This window comes from Oncorhynchus keta, chromosome 11 (genome assembly GCF_023373465.1).
Source record: "Oncorhynchus keta strain PuntledgeMale-10-30-2019 chromosome 11, Oket_V2, whole genome shotgun sequence".
Taxonomy (NCBI): Eukaryota; Metazoa; Chordata; class Actinopteri; order Salmoniformes; family Salmonidae; genus Oncorhynchus; species Oncorhynchus keta.
Genome location: NC_068431.1, coordinates 16,030,433 through 16,049,827, shown reverse-complemented (window position 1 = coordinate 16,049,827; position 19,395 = coordinate 16,030,433). Strand labels below are relative to the sequence as shown.

At 44.7% G+C, this 19,395-nt stretch overlaps 1 protein-coding gene across 1 annotated transcript in view; it reads left to right on the top strand.

The window, feature by feature from the left end:
- Positions 1–18,245, top strand: part of LOC118390648 (follistatin-related protein 4-like) — a 294,535-nt gene extending 276,290 nt beyond the window's left edge. Inside the window, exons 11-16 of the mRNA XM_052529604.1 lie at positions 1,648–1,674; positions 2,400–2,518; positions 3,129–3,278; positions 6,450–6,557; positions 14,874–14,983; positions 15,155–18,245. Of these exons, the coding sequence (XP_052385564.1) occupies positions 1,648–1,674; positions 2,400–2,518; positions 3,129–3,278; positions 6,450–6,557; positions 14,874–14,983; positions 15,155–15,863 (1,223 nt within the window). The 3' untranslated portion in view covers positions 15,864–18,245. The remainder of the gene's footprint in view (positions 1–1,647; positions 1,675–2,399; positions 2,519–3,128; positions 3,279–6,449; positions 6,558–14,873; positions 14,984–15,154) is intronic.
- Positions 18,246–19,395: the final 1,150 nt, after the last annotated feature.

Sequence of the window (19,395 nt, the reverse complement as noted above, 5' to 3'; positions counted from 1 at the left end):
TCTCTCTCCCTCTTTCCCTCTCTTTGTCTCTCTCTCTGCCGCCCACCCTCTCTCTGTCTCCCTTTCTCCCTCTCTCTTTCTCCCTTTCTCCCTCTTTTCCTCTCTCTCTCTCTCTCTCTCTCTCTCTCTCTCTCTCTCTCTCTCTCTCTCTCTCTCTCTCTCTCTCTCTCTCTCTCTCTCTCTCTCTCTCTCTTTCCCTCTCTCTGTCTCCCTCTTTCCCTCTTTCCCTCTCTCTGTCTCCCTCTTTCCCTCTTTCCCTCTCTCTGTCTCTCTTTCTCCCTCTTTCCCTCTCTCTGTCTCTCTTTCTCCCTCTTTCCCTTTCTCTCCCTCTTTCCCTTTCTCTCTCTCTCTCTCTCTCTCTCCCTCTTTCCATTTCTCCCTCTTTCCCTCTCTCTGTCTCTCTTTCCTCTCTCTCTCTCTCTCTCTCTCTCTCTCTCTCTCTCTCTCTCTCTCTCTCTCTCTCTCTCTCTCTCTCTCTCTCTCTCTCTCTCTTTCCCTCTTTCCCTCTCTCTGTCTCTCTTTCTCCCTCTTTCCCTCTCTCTGTCTCCCTTTGTCCCTCTTTCCCTCTCTCTCTCCCTCTCTCTCTCTCTCTCTCTCTCTCTCTCTCTCTCTTTCTCCCTCTTTCCCTCTCTCTGTCTCCCTCTCTCCCTCTTTCCCTCTCTTTGTCTCTCTCTCCCGCCCACCCTCTCTCTGTCTCCCTTTCTCCCTCTTTCCCTCTCTCTGTCTCTCTTTCTCCCTCTTTCCCTCTCTCTGTCTCCCTTTGTCCCTCTTTCCCTCTCTCTCTCTCTCTCTCTCTCTCTCTCTCTTTCTCCCTCTTTCCCTCTCTCTGTCTCTCTTTCTCCCTCTTTCCCTCTCTCTGTCTCTCTTTCTCCCTCTTTCCCTCTCTCTGTCTCTCTTTCTCTCTCTTTCCCTCTCTTTGTCTCCCTCTCTCCCGCCCACCCTCTCTCTGTCTCACTTTCTCCCTCTTTCCCTCTCTCTCTCTGTCTCCCTATCTCTATCTCTTTCCCTCTCTCTGTCTCCCTTTCTCCCTCTTTCCCTCTCTCTGTCTCTCTGTCTCCCTCTTTCCCTCTGTCTCTCTTTCTTCCTCTTTCCCTCTCTCTGTCTCCCTTTCTCCCTCTTTCCCTCTCTCTGTCTCTCTGTCTCCCTCTTTCCCTCTGTCTCTCTTTCTTCCTCTTTCCCTCGCTCTGTCTCTCTTTCTCCCTCTTTCCCTCTCTTTGTCTCTCTCTCTCCCACCCACCCTCTCTCTGTCTCACTTTCTCCCTCTTTCCCTCTCTCTCTCTGTCTCCCTATCTCCCTCTTTCCCTCTCTCTGTCTCCCTTTCTCCCTCTTTCCCTCTCTCTGTCTCTCTGTCTCCCTCTCTCCCTCTTTCCCTCTCTTCCACTTTCCCTGTCTCTGTCTCCCTTTCTCCCTCTTTCCCTGTCTCTGTCTCCCTTTCTCCCTCTTTCACTCTCTCTGTCTCCCTTTCTCCCTCTTTCCCCCTCTCTCTGTCTCTCTTTCTCCCTCTGTCTCTCTGTCTCTCTTTCTCCCTCTGTCTCTCTTTCTCCCTCTTTCCCTCTCGCTGTCTCTCTTTCTCCCTCTTTCCATGGCTCTGTCTCTCTTTCTCCCTCTTTCCCTCTCTCTTCTGTCATTCTGATGCTGATGCTGCAGTTGCAAACATACTGTGGAGGGAGGAAGGTACTGAAATATACTGTTGTATAACACTTTGTACCAGTTTTTTTTCAATTCACTTCTATAATGGACCAATATTCCTCTGAATGTTTGTTCATTTTGTATATTCATTATGTGTATATTTTCTTGCTGAAAACGTTATTTCACAAGACTTGACCATGAAAATATAACAAAAATCCAGTTTTTATACTGGGCTGGACCACATTTCAGCACACATAACTCTTCTTCTATTCTCTAGTTGTGACACCACAACATGTGTATGAGAATAATTATGGCTGATTAGAGAGTAGAGAGAGGCCCGTTGTTTGAATCTTGTCCAGCCCTGATACTGATTGTACACAGACAGTATCACCAGCCGTAATGTTACATCATGATCGTGTCAGCAGCACTCAAGGTTTTGATTGTATCTGGTTATCCTATACAATGTTACCTGCCATCCCAACACAATATGCTTTTCCACAGCATAAACAGCCTTGCTGCATGTCCTTGTCCCTGTAAGCATCAAGCTGTTGTCTAATTATGTTGGGTCTCGGGATCATAGCGGCCATCAAGTTTCCAAAGGCGGTCGCTAAACATGTTGTTCACAGTCACTGACTCTGCACTGAAAATGCCTGACAACTCCATCAGTCATTGACTAGTTCAGGGGCTGCTAACAGGGTCTGTGTATTTTCTGTATGGCTTTTGAATGTGAAAACGTCAGCAGAAGCTCTTTTGATTTCCTAACTCTCCAGGTTTGAGCGTGGGAAACATGTTCTATGTGTTCTCTGATGAGGGCATCACCGTGCTACAGCCCAGCGAGTGTGAGATACGTAAACACATTGAGCACACAGAGAGGATCGTGGCCAGCTATGTAAGTCTTCCCGTCAATCTATGTACTGGCTGTAGAAGATAATGATGTAGGTGTTTTGGGACTTTTTATGACTTGAGATGATATTGAAGATGTACTACCAATACATATGGACAAAGCCTCACTCTTACAGATATACAGAGGTACACACATCCCCCCCCCCACACTCCACTACAATACAATACAAAATGTATTGTATACACTACAATACATTGCTAGTAAATGTGCCCTCCATTCACTAAATGTTATAGGATTACTCATGTCCATTAGTCAAAGACCCCAGGTCAATAGCTCACAGTAACCCTGCACGTCTGTAATATACTAGAGAACATCACTCTCCCAAAGCAATGGGCTTTAGTTGATAAAAGTGGCTTGTTTCTCTGAGGGATTGAAGTTTTACTGGTTGCTGTAATTGTATTACAGATCGATACAAACTCAATAAGTCATGTGTTAGCCCATTGCTGCTGTAAACAGCATTTTCTCTGCCATATGCGTGAGAGAGAGAGGGCCACTCTTCGAATATGGTCCAGTGTGTGGAGTGATTAACTGTGTGGATTCACAATTCTTCTTCTTCATTCCTTCTTTCTCTCCCTCCATCCCGTTCTTTCTCCAGGAGGAAATGTGCCCTAAAAGTGAAGGTGTGTCTCCGCAGCACTGTTCATGGTCCTCAGCGGTCAGTGTGAGGGATAAATACATCTACGTCACCCAGCCCCTTCAGAAACGCCTGCTGCTCATCGACACCCAGGCCCAGAAAGTGGTGCAGGTTGGTTGGTTTTATTAATCTTCTCTATAAGCCGTTTAGAGGTCCGTCCCCCGAAGCTTCCACCAACAGTGGGATGATGGCTTGAATGAAAGTCATTATTTTTACCACAAGAAGAGAGAGGGAGATTGAAAACAGAGAGAGAAAGAAAGAAAGAGAGCAAAGAGAGGGAGCAGAGAGAGGGAAAGAGAGGGAGCAGAGAGAGAGAGAGGGGGAGGGAGCAGAGAGAGAGAGGGAGCAGAGAGAGAGAGAGGTGGAGGGAGCAGATAGAGAGAGAGGGAGCAGAGAGAGAGAGAGGTGGAGGGAGCAGAGAGAGAGAGAGAGGGAGGGAGCAGAGAGAGAGGGGGGGGAGCAGAGGGAGCAGAGGGAGGAGAGAGAGGGAGCAGAGAGAGAGAGCAGAGAGGGAGGGGGAGGGGAGCAGAGAGAGAGAGAGAGAGGTGGGGTGGAGGGTAATGAAGAGTGTTGAAAACAGAGAAGCTGGTGTTTTCCTCTCAATCGCCAAGCTCTGCCACACTTCTCCATACCCTTACTGGTGTGTGAGGGCACATCATGCCTTTCTCTCTACCTACTTCTCCCGCCCTCTATCTCTCACTACCTCCCTCTCCCTCCCGCTATCTCTCTCCTTACCTCTCTCACCTCCTCCATCTCTCTCTACCTCCCTTTCCCTCCCGCCATCTCTCTCCTTACCTCTCCATCTCTCTCTACCTCCTCCCTCCCGCCATCTCTCTTACCTCTCTCACCTCCCTTTCCATCTCCCGCCATCTCTCCTTATACCTCTCTCACCTCCTCCATCTCTCTCTACCTCCCTTTCCCTCCCGCCATCTCTCTCCTTACCTCTCTCACCTCCTCCATCTCCCTCTCCCTCCCGCCATCTCTCCTTACCTCTCTCACCTCCTCCATCTCTCTCTACCTCCCTTTCCCTCCCGCCATCTCTCTCCTTACCTCTCTCACCTCCTCCATCTCTCTCTACCTCCCTCTCCCTCCCGCCATCTCTCCTTACCTCTCTCACCTCCTCCATCTCTCTCTACCTCCCTTTCCCTCCCTCCATCCCTTGCAGCCATCTCCAGTCGACACAGACGTTTCAGGAAGGCTTTTTCTTTTTTAAAACAGTGAAAAATAACACCCTTATTCTGATCATGTATTTCCTTAACAACAGTTACAAAACAGTCATTTTCATTTGCTGTCACGCTGCATGATAAAAGATAATGAACTATGTTTATTTTACCTTTATTTAACTAGGCAAGTCAGTTAAGAACAGATTTTTATTTACAATGACGGCCTACACCGGCCAAACCCGGACGACACTGGGCCAAATGAGCGCCGCACCATCGGACTCCCAATCACGGCCAGTTATACAGCCTGAATTCGAACCAGGGTGTCTGTATTGACGCCTCAAGCACTTGGATGCAGTGCCTTAGACCTCTGCACCACCATGGGGCGGCAGGGTAGCCTAGTGGTTAGAGCGTGGGAATAGTAACCGGAAGGTTGCAAGTTCAAATCCCCGAGCTGCCCCTGAACAGGCAGTTAACTCACTGTTCCTAGGCAGTCATTGTTCCTAGGCAGTCATTGAAAATAAGAATTTGTTCTTAACTGACTTGCCTAGTTAAATAAAGATAAAATAAATGAAGAATTACATTTTAGAACTATTTAGCAGGAGAAAGGCTGAAAAAAATGGCTTTAAAAAACAGTGACATGATAGTGAATGAGTGTTGTGTCTATAACAAACTAGGAGTATACTGAGTGCTGGGGTGAGTGGTCAGTTGCCTGTAAGTCTCATTGTTTGGTACAATAACCCCTCCCGCTACCCTCCTCTGACATGTGAGTGACAGCATGATGGTCAGAGCCCCCCCATTCTCTGAGGGTCTGGCAGCGGGAGGGCTTTCGACACATACCTCACCAGTTGAAAATAAATAGGCTGACCTCCCATTACTGAGCCTCTGTGGTGTTTCACTGGGGTAGCGATTGGGGAAGGGAGGGGGGTCGTCCCATGGCCCGCTGCATGTCCATGGGAGCGGTTCATTGTTTGTGTTATTCCTCCCTGTTGACACCCGATCCAGTGTTGAGTCCCCATCTGTGTGTCTCTCTCTCTTCTTTATTTCGTTCCCCCCTCCTCTCCCCAGTAAACTATTCTCCAGGTTGTTGCTGTAAATAACAATGTTTTCTCAGGCAACTTACCTGGGAAAATAAGGGTCAAATAAATGTCTCTCTCTTTCCCGGTTCTCTCTCTCTCTCTCAATTAAATTCTATTAAAGGGTCTTTATTGGCATAGGAAATATATGTTTACATTGCCAAAGCAAGTGAAATGGATCAACAAAAGTGAAATCAACAATAAATAATAAAAAACAGCCAAAATAACGATGCGCAAATAGTTAAAGTACAAAAGGGAAAATAAATAAACAGAAATATGGGTTGTATTTACAATGGTGTTTGTCCTTCACTGGCTGCCCTTTTCTTGTGGCAACAGGTCACAAATCTTGCTTCTGTGATGTCACACTGTGGTATTTCACCCAATAGATATGGGAGTTTATCAATTATTTGTGGGTCTGTGTAATCTAAGGGAAATATGTGGGAAATATGTGTCTAATATGGTCCCACATTTGGCAGGAGGTTAGAAGTGCACATAGCCTGTTTTTTTCTTGAAAGTCAGGTCTGCCTACAGCAACCTTTCTCAATAGCAAGGCTATGCTCACTGAGTCTGTACATAGTCAAAGCTTTTCTTAAGTTTGGGTCAGGTATTTTGCCACTGTGAAATCTCTGTTTTAGGGCCAAATAGCATTGTAGTTTGATGAGGTGATGGCTTTGTTATAGAAGGTTTGGCAATCGCTTCCTTTTAGGTGGTTGTAGAATTGAACAGCTCTTTTCTGGATTTTGATCATTTGCAAGTATCGGTTTAATTCTACTCTGCATGCATTATTTGGTGTTTTACGTTGTACACTGAGGATATGTTTGCAAAATTCTGCATGCCGAGTCTTAATTTGGTGTTTTTCCCATTTTGTGAACTCTTGGTCGGTGAGCGGACCCCAGACCTCACAACCATAAAGGGCAATGGGTTCTATATCTGATTCAAGTATTTTTAGCCTGATCCTAATTGGTATGTCAAATTGTATGTTCCTTTTGATGGCATAAAAGGCCTTTCTTGCCTTGTCTCTCAGATCGTTCTCTCTCTCTCTTCAGGCGGTAGAGACAGACCCTTTCCCGGTGAAGCTGCTCTATGACAAGTCACATGACCAGGTCTGGGTTCTAAGCTGGGGCAGCATGGAGAAGTCCCACCCAACCTTACAGGTAAGGAGTTATTGGTGTGTGGTGCGCGCAGGTGAGTGTGTTACTCTATCTTGGTCCATTCGCTGGTCTATGCGTACGTGTGTATAAGTGAGTATTTGTTTGTGTGACTATTTAATTAATATATGTATGTTTTACAATATTTACCAGTCAGCAAACTGAAATTCACAGCTGTGGCGCTGTAGGTGTGTGATCCAGTCCCTTTGGAGAGGATGTGTTGGAGACTTCACACTGTAGGCATGTGATCCAGTCCCTTTGGAGAGGATGTGTTGGAGACTTCACACTGTAGGCGTGTGATCCAGTCCCTTTGGAGAGGATGTGTTGGAGACTTCACACTGTAGGCATGTGATCCAGTCCCTTTGGAGAGGATGTGTTGGAGACTTCACACTGTAGGCGTGTGATCCAGTCCCTTTGGAGAGGATGTGTTGGAGACTTCACACTGTAGGCGTGTGATCCAGTCCCTTTGGAGAGGATGTGTTGGAGACTTCACACTGTAGGCGTGTGATCCAGTCCCTTTGGAGAGGATGTGTTGGAGACTTCACACTGTAGGCGTGTGATCCAGTCCCTTTGGAGAGGATGTGTTGGAGACTTCACACTGTAGGCGTGTGATCCAGTCCCTTTGGAGAGGATGTGTTGGAGACTTCACACTGTAGGCATGTGATCCAGTCCCTCCCTTTGGAGAGGATGTGTTGGAGACTTCACACTGTAGGCGTGTGATCCAGTCCCTTTGGAGAGGATGTGTTGGAGACTTCACACTGTAGGCGTGTGATCCAGTCCCTTTGGAGAGGATGTGTTGGAGACTTCACACTGTAGGCATGTGATCCAGTCCCTTTGGAGAGGATGTGTTGGAGACTTCACACTGTATGGCGTGGCGTGATCCAGTCCCTTTGGAGAGGATGTGTTGGAGACTTCACACTGTAGGCATGTGATCCAGTCCCTTTGGAGAGGATGTGTTGGAGACTTCACACTGTAGGCGTGTGATCCAGTCCCTTTGGAGAGGATGTGTTGGAGACTTCACACTGTAGGCGTGTGATCCAGTCCCTTTGGAGAGGATGTGTTGGAGACTTCACACTGTAGGCATGTGATCCAGTCCCTTTGGAGAGGATGTGTTGGAGACTTCACACTGTAGGCGTGTGATCCAGTCCCTTTGGAGAGGATGTGTTGGAGACTTCACACTGTAGGCATGTGATCCAGTCCCTTTGGAGAGGATGTGTTGGAGACTTCACACTGTAGGCGTGTGATCCAGTCCCTTTGGAGAGGATGTGTTGGAGACTTCACACATGATGGATGATCACAGGTGTGGATGTGTTTCAGGCCCACAGGAGGTTTGGCCAATGGGAGCCCTGAGCTCAGAGCTGGCTTATGCTTCTGGGAGAGCCATCATAATGTTTATAGGGTTGAGGTAATAGAGGACAGCAACACAGCTCCATATACTACAACTGTCAAGGGATTACTTTGTCATTTTGCAACAGACACAACATGTTTATTGTTATTTTCCTCTTCCTTTGGAGGTTGTTATCCTATTAAAAGGTTGTGAGAACACTGTTTGTCAGTAGTCGGTTGGTGGAGAGGAGGAAACGTCTTATTAGCAAGGGAGAGGATGGAACGCTTGTCAGTTTGGCCTCATTGTGAAATCCTAATGTGTTCTCACTCCCCTGCCCAAGTGGGATGCAATGGGTCCCAAGGAAAGAGATAGAAAAGTGCCTTTTAAAAACAGCGTTGCTGTCTCAAACAAAGTGATTTTCTGCTTATTTCATCAATTCTTCAAATTGTTGTATAGTCTCAGACTGCTCTGCAGAAGTGTTCAGGTGCATTGTCAGAACTACTAAAACATGCCTGGTGTTCTGTAGTCGCTCAATAGTAATGAATAATTACAAAACGAGGCTTGAATCATTCAGTCTAGAATGCAATTTCAGGCAATCTGCATAACTGGCTGTAAGGCATATGGATCGCACCACAAATAAATGGCTTGATAATGTCATTATTATTTGGAATACAAGAAATTGACGTGAGCATCAACAGTCCTGCTGTGTGTCTCCACTGGAGGCAATTCAAAATGTCAAACACCTCCTTTTTTAATTGCTCAATATCTCTAAGCAAACATCAGAGTGAGATTGACAATCCATTAGATAAGACTAATAAAGGAGCAGGGAAGCTGAGAAGGGAGGATGTAGCTTAAGAGAATGTAGCTTAAATGCAGACCAGACAGGATTGATGGAGGATGATGACATTGAGGAGTTTACCACATAAGTCACCAGCTTCATTAATAAGTGCATCGGCGACATCGTCCCCACAGTGACCTTTCTTACTCTCAGACTAGTCTCACTGTCGACGTATGCACGTGCCGATCCTGGCTAGTCAGAGACAGCAAATTATGCGGAGGTGAAAGAGAATGTGGGGTATGCTAACACTAGGGTTTAGAAACATGGTGACATGAGCTTACAACATATTACAGTGGCAAGATCATGGATTACAAAGGGAAACCCAGCCGTGAACTGCCCAGTGATGTGAGCCTACCAGATGAGCTAAATGCCTTCTATGCTCGCTTTCGAGGCAAGCAACATTAAGCCTTGCATAAGAACACCAGCTGTTCTGGACAACTGTGTTATCTCGCTCTCCATAGAAGATGTGAGTAAGACCTTTATACAGGTTAACATTCAAAAGGCCACTGGGCCAGACAAATTACCAGGACGCGTACTTAGAGCATGCACTGACTAGCTGACAAGTGTCTTCACTGACATTTTCAACCTCTCCCTGACCCAATCAGATTCAGAGTGTTTAATATTCACATGTACAGAGTTGCAGGTGTGATTGCAGGGTACAGTGAAAATATCCGCCTCCGAGCTCCAACATGCAGGACAAAATTAAATGAAAAAATGAAAATGGTAATAAAAACAACAATAGAAAAAGCACTATATACACATCATAACTGTAGCAGTCTGTAATAGCTACATATTTCAAGCAGCCAACCAAAGTTCATGTACCCACGAACGCCAAGGTAACCTGTCTAAATGACTATTGCTCCGTAGCACTCACATCTGTAGCCATGAAATGCTTTGAAAGGCTGGTCATGGCTCACATCAACATCATCATCTCAGACACCCTGGACCCACTGCAGCAATTCGCATACCGACCCAACAGATCCACAGATGATGCAATCTCATTACTCCACATTTCCCTCCCCCACCTGGACAAGAGACCTATGTAGGAATGCTGTTCATGCTGCTCATGCTGATCATTGACTACAGCTCAGCATTCAACACCATAGTGCCCACCAAGTTCATCACTAACCTCAGGACCCTGGGACTGAACGCTTCCCTCTGCAACTGGATCCTGGACTTCTTAACGGGCCGCCCTCAGGTGGAGATGGTAGGCAATAACACATCCACCACGCTGACCCTCAACACGGGGGCCCCTCAGGGGTGCTTGACTAGTTCCTTCCGGTACTCCCTGTTTATCCACGACTGCGTTATTAAGTTTGCTGATGACACGACTGTAGTGGGCCTGATCACTGATGACGATGAGACAGCCTATAGGACCTGACAGTGTGACCTGACAGTGTGGTGCCAGGACATCAGCTCTCCCTCAACATCAGCAAGACAAAGGAGCTGATCGTGGACTACAGGAAATGGAGGGCCGAGCACGCCCCGATCTACATCGACAGGGCTATAGTCGAGCGGGTCGAGAGCTTCAAGTTCCTCGGTGTCCACATCACTAAGGAATTCACATGGTCCACACACACCAACACAGTTGGTATGGCAACTGTTTGGCATCCGACCACAAGGTGCTACAGAGGGTAGTGCGTAATGCTCAGTACATCACTGGGGACGAGCTCCCTGCCATCCATGACCTCTATACCAGGCGGTGTCAGCGAAGGCCCTAAAAATTGGCAGACTCCAGCCACCCAAGGCATAGACTGTTCTCTCTGCTACTGCACGGCAAGTGGTACCGATGCACCAAGTCTGAAACCAACAGGACCCTGAACAGCTTCTACCCAAAGCCATACTGTAAGACTGCTAAATAGTTAACCAAATAGCTACCAGGACATTCTCAACTGATCCTTTTTGCGCTAACTCTTTTGACTCATCACATACGCTGCTGCTACAGTATACTATCTATCCTGTTGCCTAGTCACTTTATCCCTACCTATGTGTACAAATCTACATCAATTACCACTTACCCCTAACATTGACTCGGTACTGGTACCCAGTGTATATAGCCATGTCATCATTACTCATTGTGTATTTATTCCTCCTGTTATTATTTTTCTATATTTTTTCTCTCTGCATTGTTGGGAAGGGCCCATAAGAAAGAATTTCACTGTTAGTCTACACCTTGTGTTTTACGAAATATGTGACAAATAAAAAAAAATTGTATTTGATTTGATTTAAGATCCCGTTTCACATTACTTCACCCTTATACTACAGTGTAATATTCCTAGTAAAGTGGGGACCTATAGGAGATAAAGCATTTCTTAATAGCATTGAGATTCACCAGTCTGCCTTGAAATGAGTGCAGTTCAATATAAAAGCCACTCAGTCAGTACAAACCAATTCCCCTTCAGGTATTAAAGTACAGTAGGAGTAATACAGTAGAGAGAATAACAGCTGAGGTAAAAACACAGTAACACTGTGTAACACGGTGCGTATGATCCATTAGGATGAGCGATGACAGGGTGATGGTATGAGTTTCCGAACACCCTGAGCGTGTGAGAGCACATTATGTGTGAGTCCGATCATTAACTCTGGACCTTTGTAACAATGTAACAATTCTAATGCCCTTTTTTTAACAAGGTTTCTCTTCAAACCCTGTAGGGGTTAGAAGTACAAGGGGTATCTGATTTTTAAAAGTCGGTTATGAGCAGAGCTGATATGAGGGGCTCTGTAGCTATGTAGACTGCGGTGGCAAAGGGAGTATAATAACTAGTGTTATTTTCTCTGCGAGTAGTTCACTCACAAGAAGACAGCAAAATCCTAAATCTGGCCCACCACTGACAATGTGATGGTGTTAGCGCTTTAGTGAGGATGGCACAGGCTTCAGATTAGTATCTATCAGTGGAGGCTCCTCTAAGGAAGGGGAGGACCATCCTCCTCAGTAAATTTCAAAAAATGAAATTTTTTAAAACATTGAAAGATATATCTTTTTTAGATAAAAATTATACTAAATGTATTCAAATGTCACCAAAGAATTGATTAAAACTCACTGTTTTACAACAAAGGTCTACAGTAGCCTCAGCAGCACTCTGTAGGGTAGCACCATGGTGTAGCCGTCCTCCTCTTGGTACATTGACTTCAATGCAACACTATCAACAAGGCAGGTCCTACAGGCCCTAGTTTTGTTGCACCTTGACTAATGTTCAGTCATGTGGTCAAGTGCCACAAAAAAGGACTTAGGAAAATTGCAATTGGCTCAGAACAGGGCAGCACGACTGGCCCTTGGATGTACACAGAAAGCTAATATGAATAATATGAATGTCAATCTCTCCTGGCTGAAAGTGGAGGAGAGATTGACTTCAACACTACTTGTATTTATGAGAGGTATTGACATGTTGAATGCACCGAGCTGTCTGTCTAAACTACTGGCACACAGCTCGGACACCCACAAGAGGTGTCTTCACAGTCCCCAAGTCCAAAACAGACTATGGGAGGCACACAGTACTACATAGAGCCATGACTACATGGAACTCTATTCCACATCAAGTAACTGACACAAGCAGTAACATTTGATTTAAATAAACTGATTTAAAAAAAACACCTTATGGAACAGTGGGGACTGTGAAGCAACACAAACATTAGCACAGACACACGCACACACACACACACACACACACACACACACACACACACACACACACACACACACACACACACACACACACACACACACACACACACACACACACACACACACACACACACACACACACACACACACACACACACACACACACACACACACACACACACACACACACACACACACAGATTTAGTACTGTAGATATGCGGTAGTAGTGGAGTAGGGGCCTGAGGGCACACAGTGTGTTGCGAAATCTGTGAATGTATTGTAATGTTTTAAAATTGTATAAACTGCCTCAATTTTGCTTGACCCCAGGAAGAGTGCCAAGCTAATGGAGATCCATAATAAATACACCCTCTTCCATAGACTTACACAGTAATTATGACAACTTCCGCAGGACACCCTCCAACCTATCAGAGCTCTTGCAGAATGAACTGACATGTTGTCCACCCAACCAAAGATCAGAGAACAAATCTAGTACTGAAAGTGTCAGCTACAGCTAGCTAGCACTGCAGTGCATAAAATGTGGTGAGTAGTTGACTCAAAGTGAGAGAAAGACAATAGTTGAACAGTTTTCAACAAATTAATTTCTTCAAAAATGAAGAAGCAAGAGAGAGAGAGAGAGAGAGAGAGAGAGAGAGAGTAATTTTTTTACTATCAGTTTTCACTTACTAGTAAATGCAGCTCACTACTTTAGTTACTCAAACATCGGGCTCAAACAGAGGGATGGTATGTTAGCTAGCTGGCTATGACTATCCAACAGAGAGGGATGGTATGTTAGCTAGCTGGCTATGACTATCCAACAGAGAGGGATGGTATGTTAGCTAGCTGGCTATGACTATCCAACAGAGAGGGATGGTATGTTAGCTAGCTGGCTATGACTATCCAACAGAGAGGGATGGTATGTTAGCTAGCTGGCTATGACTATCCAACAGAGAGGGATGGTATGTTAGCTAGCTGGCTATGACTATCCAACTGAGAGGTATGGTATGTTAGCTAGCTGGCTATGACTATCCAACACAACACTAGACCTCTTCCAAGTCAAAATAAGCTTTTGGTTTTATGAATTTATTGCCACCTGGGCCCACTGCAGTAACTGCTTACTGACTATACACTATAATATTACTGCATGATAGCAGTGGGTTTACTAATGCATTAGTTATATTAGCTATGTTAACTAGGACGTTACTTTAGCTAATATGGGGACAACGATGCCGGCTGTGTGTAGCGGTATGACATGGTTTGGCTTGGAAAGTTTTTTTCACCTGGTCACATACAGCTGATGTGTTGTTCATTGAAGTCCACGAAAGAAGGGAAACGGTGAGAGGAGGAGAGCGCATAGAGGCTAGAAGTAATACAACGTGGTTGCTATGAAAGTGAACTGTGTTTATGCATGATCAGGGGTGTATTCATTCTGCTGATTCTGTTGAAAAACTTTTCTTAAACGGAAGCAAATGAAACGGTGATAAAAAAAATAACTGAATTTGTCCAATGGAAACTCTTGTTTGCAACTGTTGGACTAATGATTGCACCCTAGATAAGTTAGATGCAGGAAAGAGCGTGCAAGGTGGTATAGAATGTGTCACTATCTGTCTATGTGTCACTGTCTGTCGTCTCAAATTTTTCTCTCCACCTGTGTACACCTACATTGTAAACTTTAATTCATAGGCTAGGTTGTAGCAGCCTCATGATGGGTATAGGGAGAAATTGAGTGTCATGTAGTTGCCTAAACCTATCGATGTTACATTGAACTGGGTGAAGGAGTATGAATGACAGTCATCCAACATGCTGTAATAGAAATAAGGCCATGCTCATGAAAAAAAGAATCCTCCCTCATCATAAACAGCACTGACCCCCACTGGTATCTATAGTTGTTTTCCCTTTTAAACAAATACCTTCTGCATGTAAGACTTACTGGGGTTCCTTAGACAAGTAGAGCCTACCTCCTTTTAGTGCGACAGTTCTATACAGAAAAACAAATCTATTTCAAACAAATAGAAAAACTGCTATACTGTTATGGAAGAACAAGTTATTTGATTGGCTACTGCGGGGTCTAATGTATGGACAAGGCAGTGGTTATATACAGTAAACATCCCACTAGTCCTTGACAGTGACCTGATAATGTAGGGTACCTGATGAAGCATGTGTCATGTACGTACTGGGGGGGGTCCAAAGAGAGTGGATGGATAGATCGTTGTCCAATGAGAAATGGGATGCGTCAGACTGACGCCTTTGACTAGTGAGATAGCAGATTTATCTGTGTCTCTCCTAAAGCAACCATTACCCAATACAATCCTATATCAGGTCTTGAGGTGAGGCCATATTGCATAAGCCTAACTATACTGCTCTATGTAGGTCCTTATCTGCAATAGGATATACGGCAACATTAACATGTGACTGTTTTGCTGTTATGTTTAAGTACAGTTTCCGACCCATGCTTTCTCTTACTGTTCTCTGGCTGGGTAGGTGATACTTGTATTTGTATATTTCCTTTTCTCATGTTCTTCTTTGCTCTGTTCCAGGTGATTCCTCAGGCCAGTGTTGGAGAGGTGCACCACACCATCCGCACCCCCTTCCAGAGGGTTGATGACTTCTTCATTCCTCCAACCAACCTCATCATCACTCACGTCAGGTACGGATGTCCCGCTAACCTTAAACACAGGTGGTGAACTCACCACCTCATCATAGCAATTCCTCCCAAGTAGAGGAGAAAAGAGCATATTAGAATTTTAATGAGAATCCTCACCGCACTGTAATCACCAAAACATACCATTAACCTTTCCCTTGAACTTTGTCATCTTAGGTTTGGCTTCGTCTTTCTCAAATCTGAACCTGCGGTGCATAAGATTGACTTAGAGACCTTCCACCGAGTCAAAACCATCAGCCTGAAGACCTACAGCTGTGTGCCCGTCAGCATGGCTTACACACACCTGAGTGGATTCTACTTCATCCAGTGCCAGTCTCAGAGCAGGGACCCCTCGTCAGCCCAGCCACAGCTCCTGATCGACAGTGTCACCGACACCGTCATTGGGCCCAACCTCAACATCACGGGCCAGCCCTACGTGTCCCCGAATGGCCGCTACATCGTTACCCCGGACCAGCAGAGCGGGAAGGTCAGAGTTCAGACAGTGTCCTTCCAGGGGGTGCTGGGTCTGAGCCGGGAATTGGACACCTCCCTCCTTGTGTCCGACCTGGTCTTCCAGCCCTCCTTCACTGAGTCCAATCAGTACACGGTGGTAGCTGCTTCTGGCTCAGGCATGGACCTGGTTTTCTCTGACCTGGCGTCAGGCCACAGCGAGGTCCTCAAGAGCCTCAAGGAGCCCCTGTCACCCCACACCTGGCCCTGGGGGGGGCCCAACAGAGTGGTGGTGTCCAGCGGACTGTTTGGCCAGTACCTGGTCACACCCTCAGCGGAATCCCTCTTTGTGTTGAACGGCAAACAGAAGACACCCCACTGCGAGGTGTCAGACATCAAGAGAGGGAACACAGTGGTGTGGGTGGGAGAGGTATGAGAAAGAGGGCAGAGAGAGAGAGATAGAGAGAGAAAGAGAGATCAGGCCAACACACTTAAGATATATGTGGACATAAGTGGACTCAACCCTAGGACTGAGTGAGAGGAACACATGTCTAGGTTATTGTAACAAAAATACACAAAAAATTGTCATTGAAAAAAAATATTAAGAAAATCCTATTGTGATATTTTTACGGGGAGAAGGTGCGTGGGGAGGCCCTTCAGTGCAACAGTGATCTATGTGCACTTAACTGAGAGGAGTTATACATTATAGCACTTCCTTGTAACACTGCAGATACATGTAACAGGAGAGGGATATAATGATGACGTTTTGAAAACATTAACTATGCACAATGCTCACTTTTTTAGAGGAAAGCTTTTTGGTTTCAAGATGTTTGTTGTTCACCAGTGCTGCAAATAGTCACAACAAGATGTCTGTCTGACTTTAGTGTATACATGTGTTTTCAGTCCTTTTCAAAACCACTGCTCGCTGTTATTTGCCTTTGTCTGTGGAAAATGTTATTGTGCGCTTTTTCTAAAAGCTCTCATCCTGACCAACACATATAGGTTACTTTAAAACACATGTTGTACCCTATAAATCATAAATTACTTTCAAAAAAGACCACGTTTCCATCCATTAGCTAAGAACAGTGGATATCTAATAGCCTACAGTAGAAAACCTATTAAAACATGTTATTGTACAAAGACTAGATATGGTACAGTATACCAGCTCTTCCCCCTCCATCTCACACAGTAAACCTACTTCTAGTTTTGATCCGGTGACCTCCTAGTCCTCTGTCTACTAAGTCTAGCATTGTAAGGATCTTGTTCATCAGCATGGAGGTATTGTAAGTCCTATGTATCTTGTTTCTGCCCTATAGCTTGATTCCATCACACTCCATGACTGAAATCCAACTTCCCCTAAAGAATAGCTCTTCCTATTGCAGTATTACTGGCGAGTGCTGTGTGCGACGAGCTAGTTACAGCAAAACAACACTATCAAAAAATACATAAACCGAGATAATCAGATTTGTTGTTCATGTTTGTGATTTATATATTTGCTAATAGTTTACTCAAGCAGATACAGAAGCAAAGGCTTGATTATGTTTCCTAGAACACTGTTGCACTGAGAGAAATGTGTGTATTTCAGAAAGAGTGAGGCAGAGATATGTAATATATATTCAAAAAGCTCAATTCGAAGCCCAATTATTTTGCAGATGTCATGGAAAAACAACATTTCAGGAATTACCATAAAAAAAGCATCCAGACCACAGTACCTATCCTGCCACCAATACAGAGAAACTTCAGAATAATTCATACGAGTCACCACCAAAGGCTTAATCAGGACTGAGTGTTCCATATGCATGTCCTGAGAGTTGAGGCTCATCACACTAATGTTATTTCAGAGCAATCAAAGGTGCATTGTCGACAAGGTAATTTCCTCTTGAATGACATCTGCAGCATTTACCGTAACTGTGACCTCCGCGATCATCAGGAAAATGTACTTTAAAAGGTTCATTGTCACTGGTACAATGTGCTTGTCGTCAACGCGCCTCTGATTGAATCCCGGCCTTCGAGTGCACAGGATCACATACTGTACATTGCATTTTCTCTAACCAAGACCCTGTAGACCGAACCTCTTGGTGTGATGTTGACATTAGAGATACTGTTGTAGATATACATTGTTCTTAGTTAGATTAGAACACATTCAAACTGTAGAGTTTTCTTTATGCATTTCCTGTATTCTGGTTTTTGAGGGAAATGGTTTGTTAAAAAAATCTAATAAAATGACCAAAAAAAGCTTGCAGCTGTGTCACACTATAAATTACTTTGAACATAAAATATATAAATATTCAGGGACAAATTTCCACCAAACACATACATCTGTTGCTAAGGTGAGGCCTAACTATGGTACAAAACTCCAAACTGTTAATTTGACTGTGTATGTATTTGAATGTTACATGAAATTGTTTGTTTGTTGATGTTTGGGCTCTGGAGTTGGCTCTTTTTGCGGAGCAGTTTCACATTTCAAATGGGTATCCTGATACCTGGACAGCACGGCTCTGAAAATGTTACAATATTCTTCTTCGATCCAAAGCCCAATTGAGACAGTGTAGCTTTCTGTCTGAAACCAGGCAAGAGTCATTTCTAACTGTGTAGTGCCATTTGTAGTGCTCAGAAGAGTGGCACGGACCAGTCAATGATAAACATTGTTTTTTCTGTTGAGTCAGGATGTGGTAATAGGTTTTGAGTTGCCCCCCCATCACTCAAAATAATAGCTCAAGACCCTGTTGAGATTTGAGACATTGACTAAACACTAAGAATATATCAGCACTGTGGTGATAGTTGGCTGAAACATGCATCATTGTTACCATCCCTAAGACCTGGCTATACCTGCGTCTACATCTCATATTGTAAACAGAGCTGCACAGTCCTTTAAGAACTACAACAGAGCTGCACAGTCCTTTAAGAACTACAACAGAGCTGCACAGTCCTTTAAGAACTCAAACAGAGCTGCACAGTCCTTTAAGAACTACAACAGAGCTGCACAGTCCTTTAAGAACTACAACAGAGCTGCACAGTCCTTTAAGAACTACAACAGAGCTGCACAGTCCTTTAAGAACTACAACAGAGCTGCAGAGTCCTTTAAGAACTCAAACAGAGCTGCACAGTCCTTTAAGAACTCAAACAGAGTTGCGCAGTCCTTTAAGAACTCAAACAGAGCTGCACAGTCCTTTAAGAACTCAAACAGAGCTGCGCAGTCCTTTAAGAACTCAAACAGAGCTGCACAGTCCTTTAAGAACTACAACAGAGCTGCACAGTCCTTTAAGAACTACAACAGAGCTGCACAGTCCTTTAAGAACTACAACAGAGCTGCACAGTCCTTTAAGAACTACAACAGAGCTGCACAGTCCTTTAAGAACTCAAACAGAGCTGTGCAGTCCTTTAAGAACTACAACAGCGCTGCACAGTCCTTTAAGAACTACAACAGAGCTGCACAGTCCTTTAAGAACTACAACAGAGCTGCACAGTCCTTTAAGAACTACAACAGAGCTGCACAGTCCTTTAAGAACTACAACAGAGCTGCAGAGTCCTTTAAGAACTACAACAGAGCTGCAGAGTCCTTTAAGAACTCAAACAGAGCTGCACAGTCCTTTAAGAACTCAAACAGAGCTGCGCAGTCCTTTAAGAACTCAAACAGAGCTGCACAGTCCTTTAAGAACTCAAACAGAGCTGCGCAGTCCTTTAAGAACTCAAACAGAGCTGCGCAGTCCTTTAAGAACTACAAAATAGCTGCACAGTCCTTTAAGAACTCAAACAGAGCTGCACAGTCCTTTAAGAACTACAACAGAGCTGCACAGTCCTTTAAGAACTCAAAGTTCTTATCAGATATGAATTAATACAGGCTCAACTAAGTGGATTCAAATCAGCAGCTATGTCACTTTTCTTTTAAATTAATATCAACAACACAAGATGCCTAAATTAGAGGATACATGTGTGCTGTTCTAAGATCTTTAGTAACCTAGGTAACC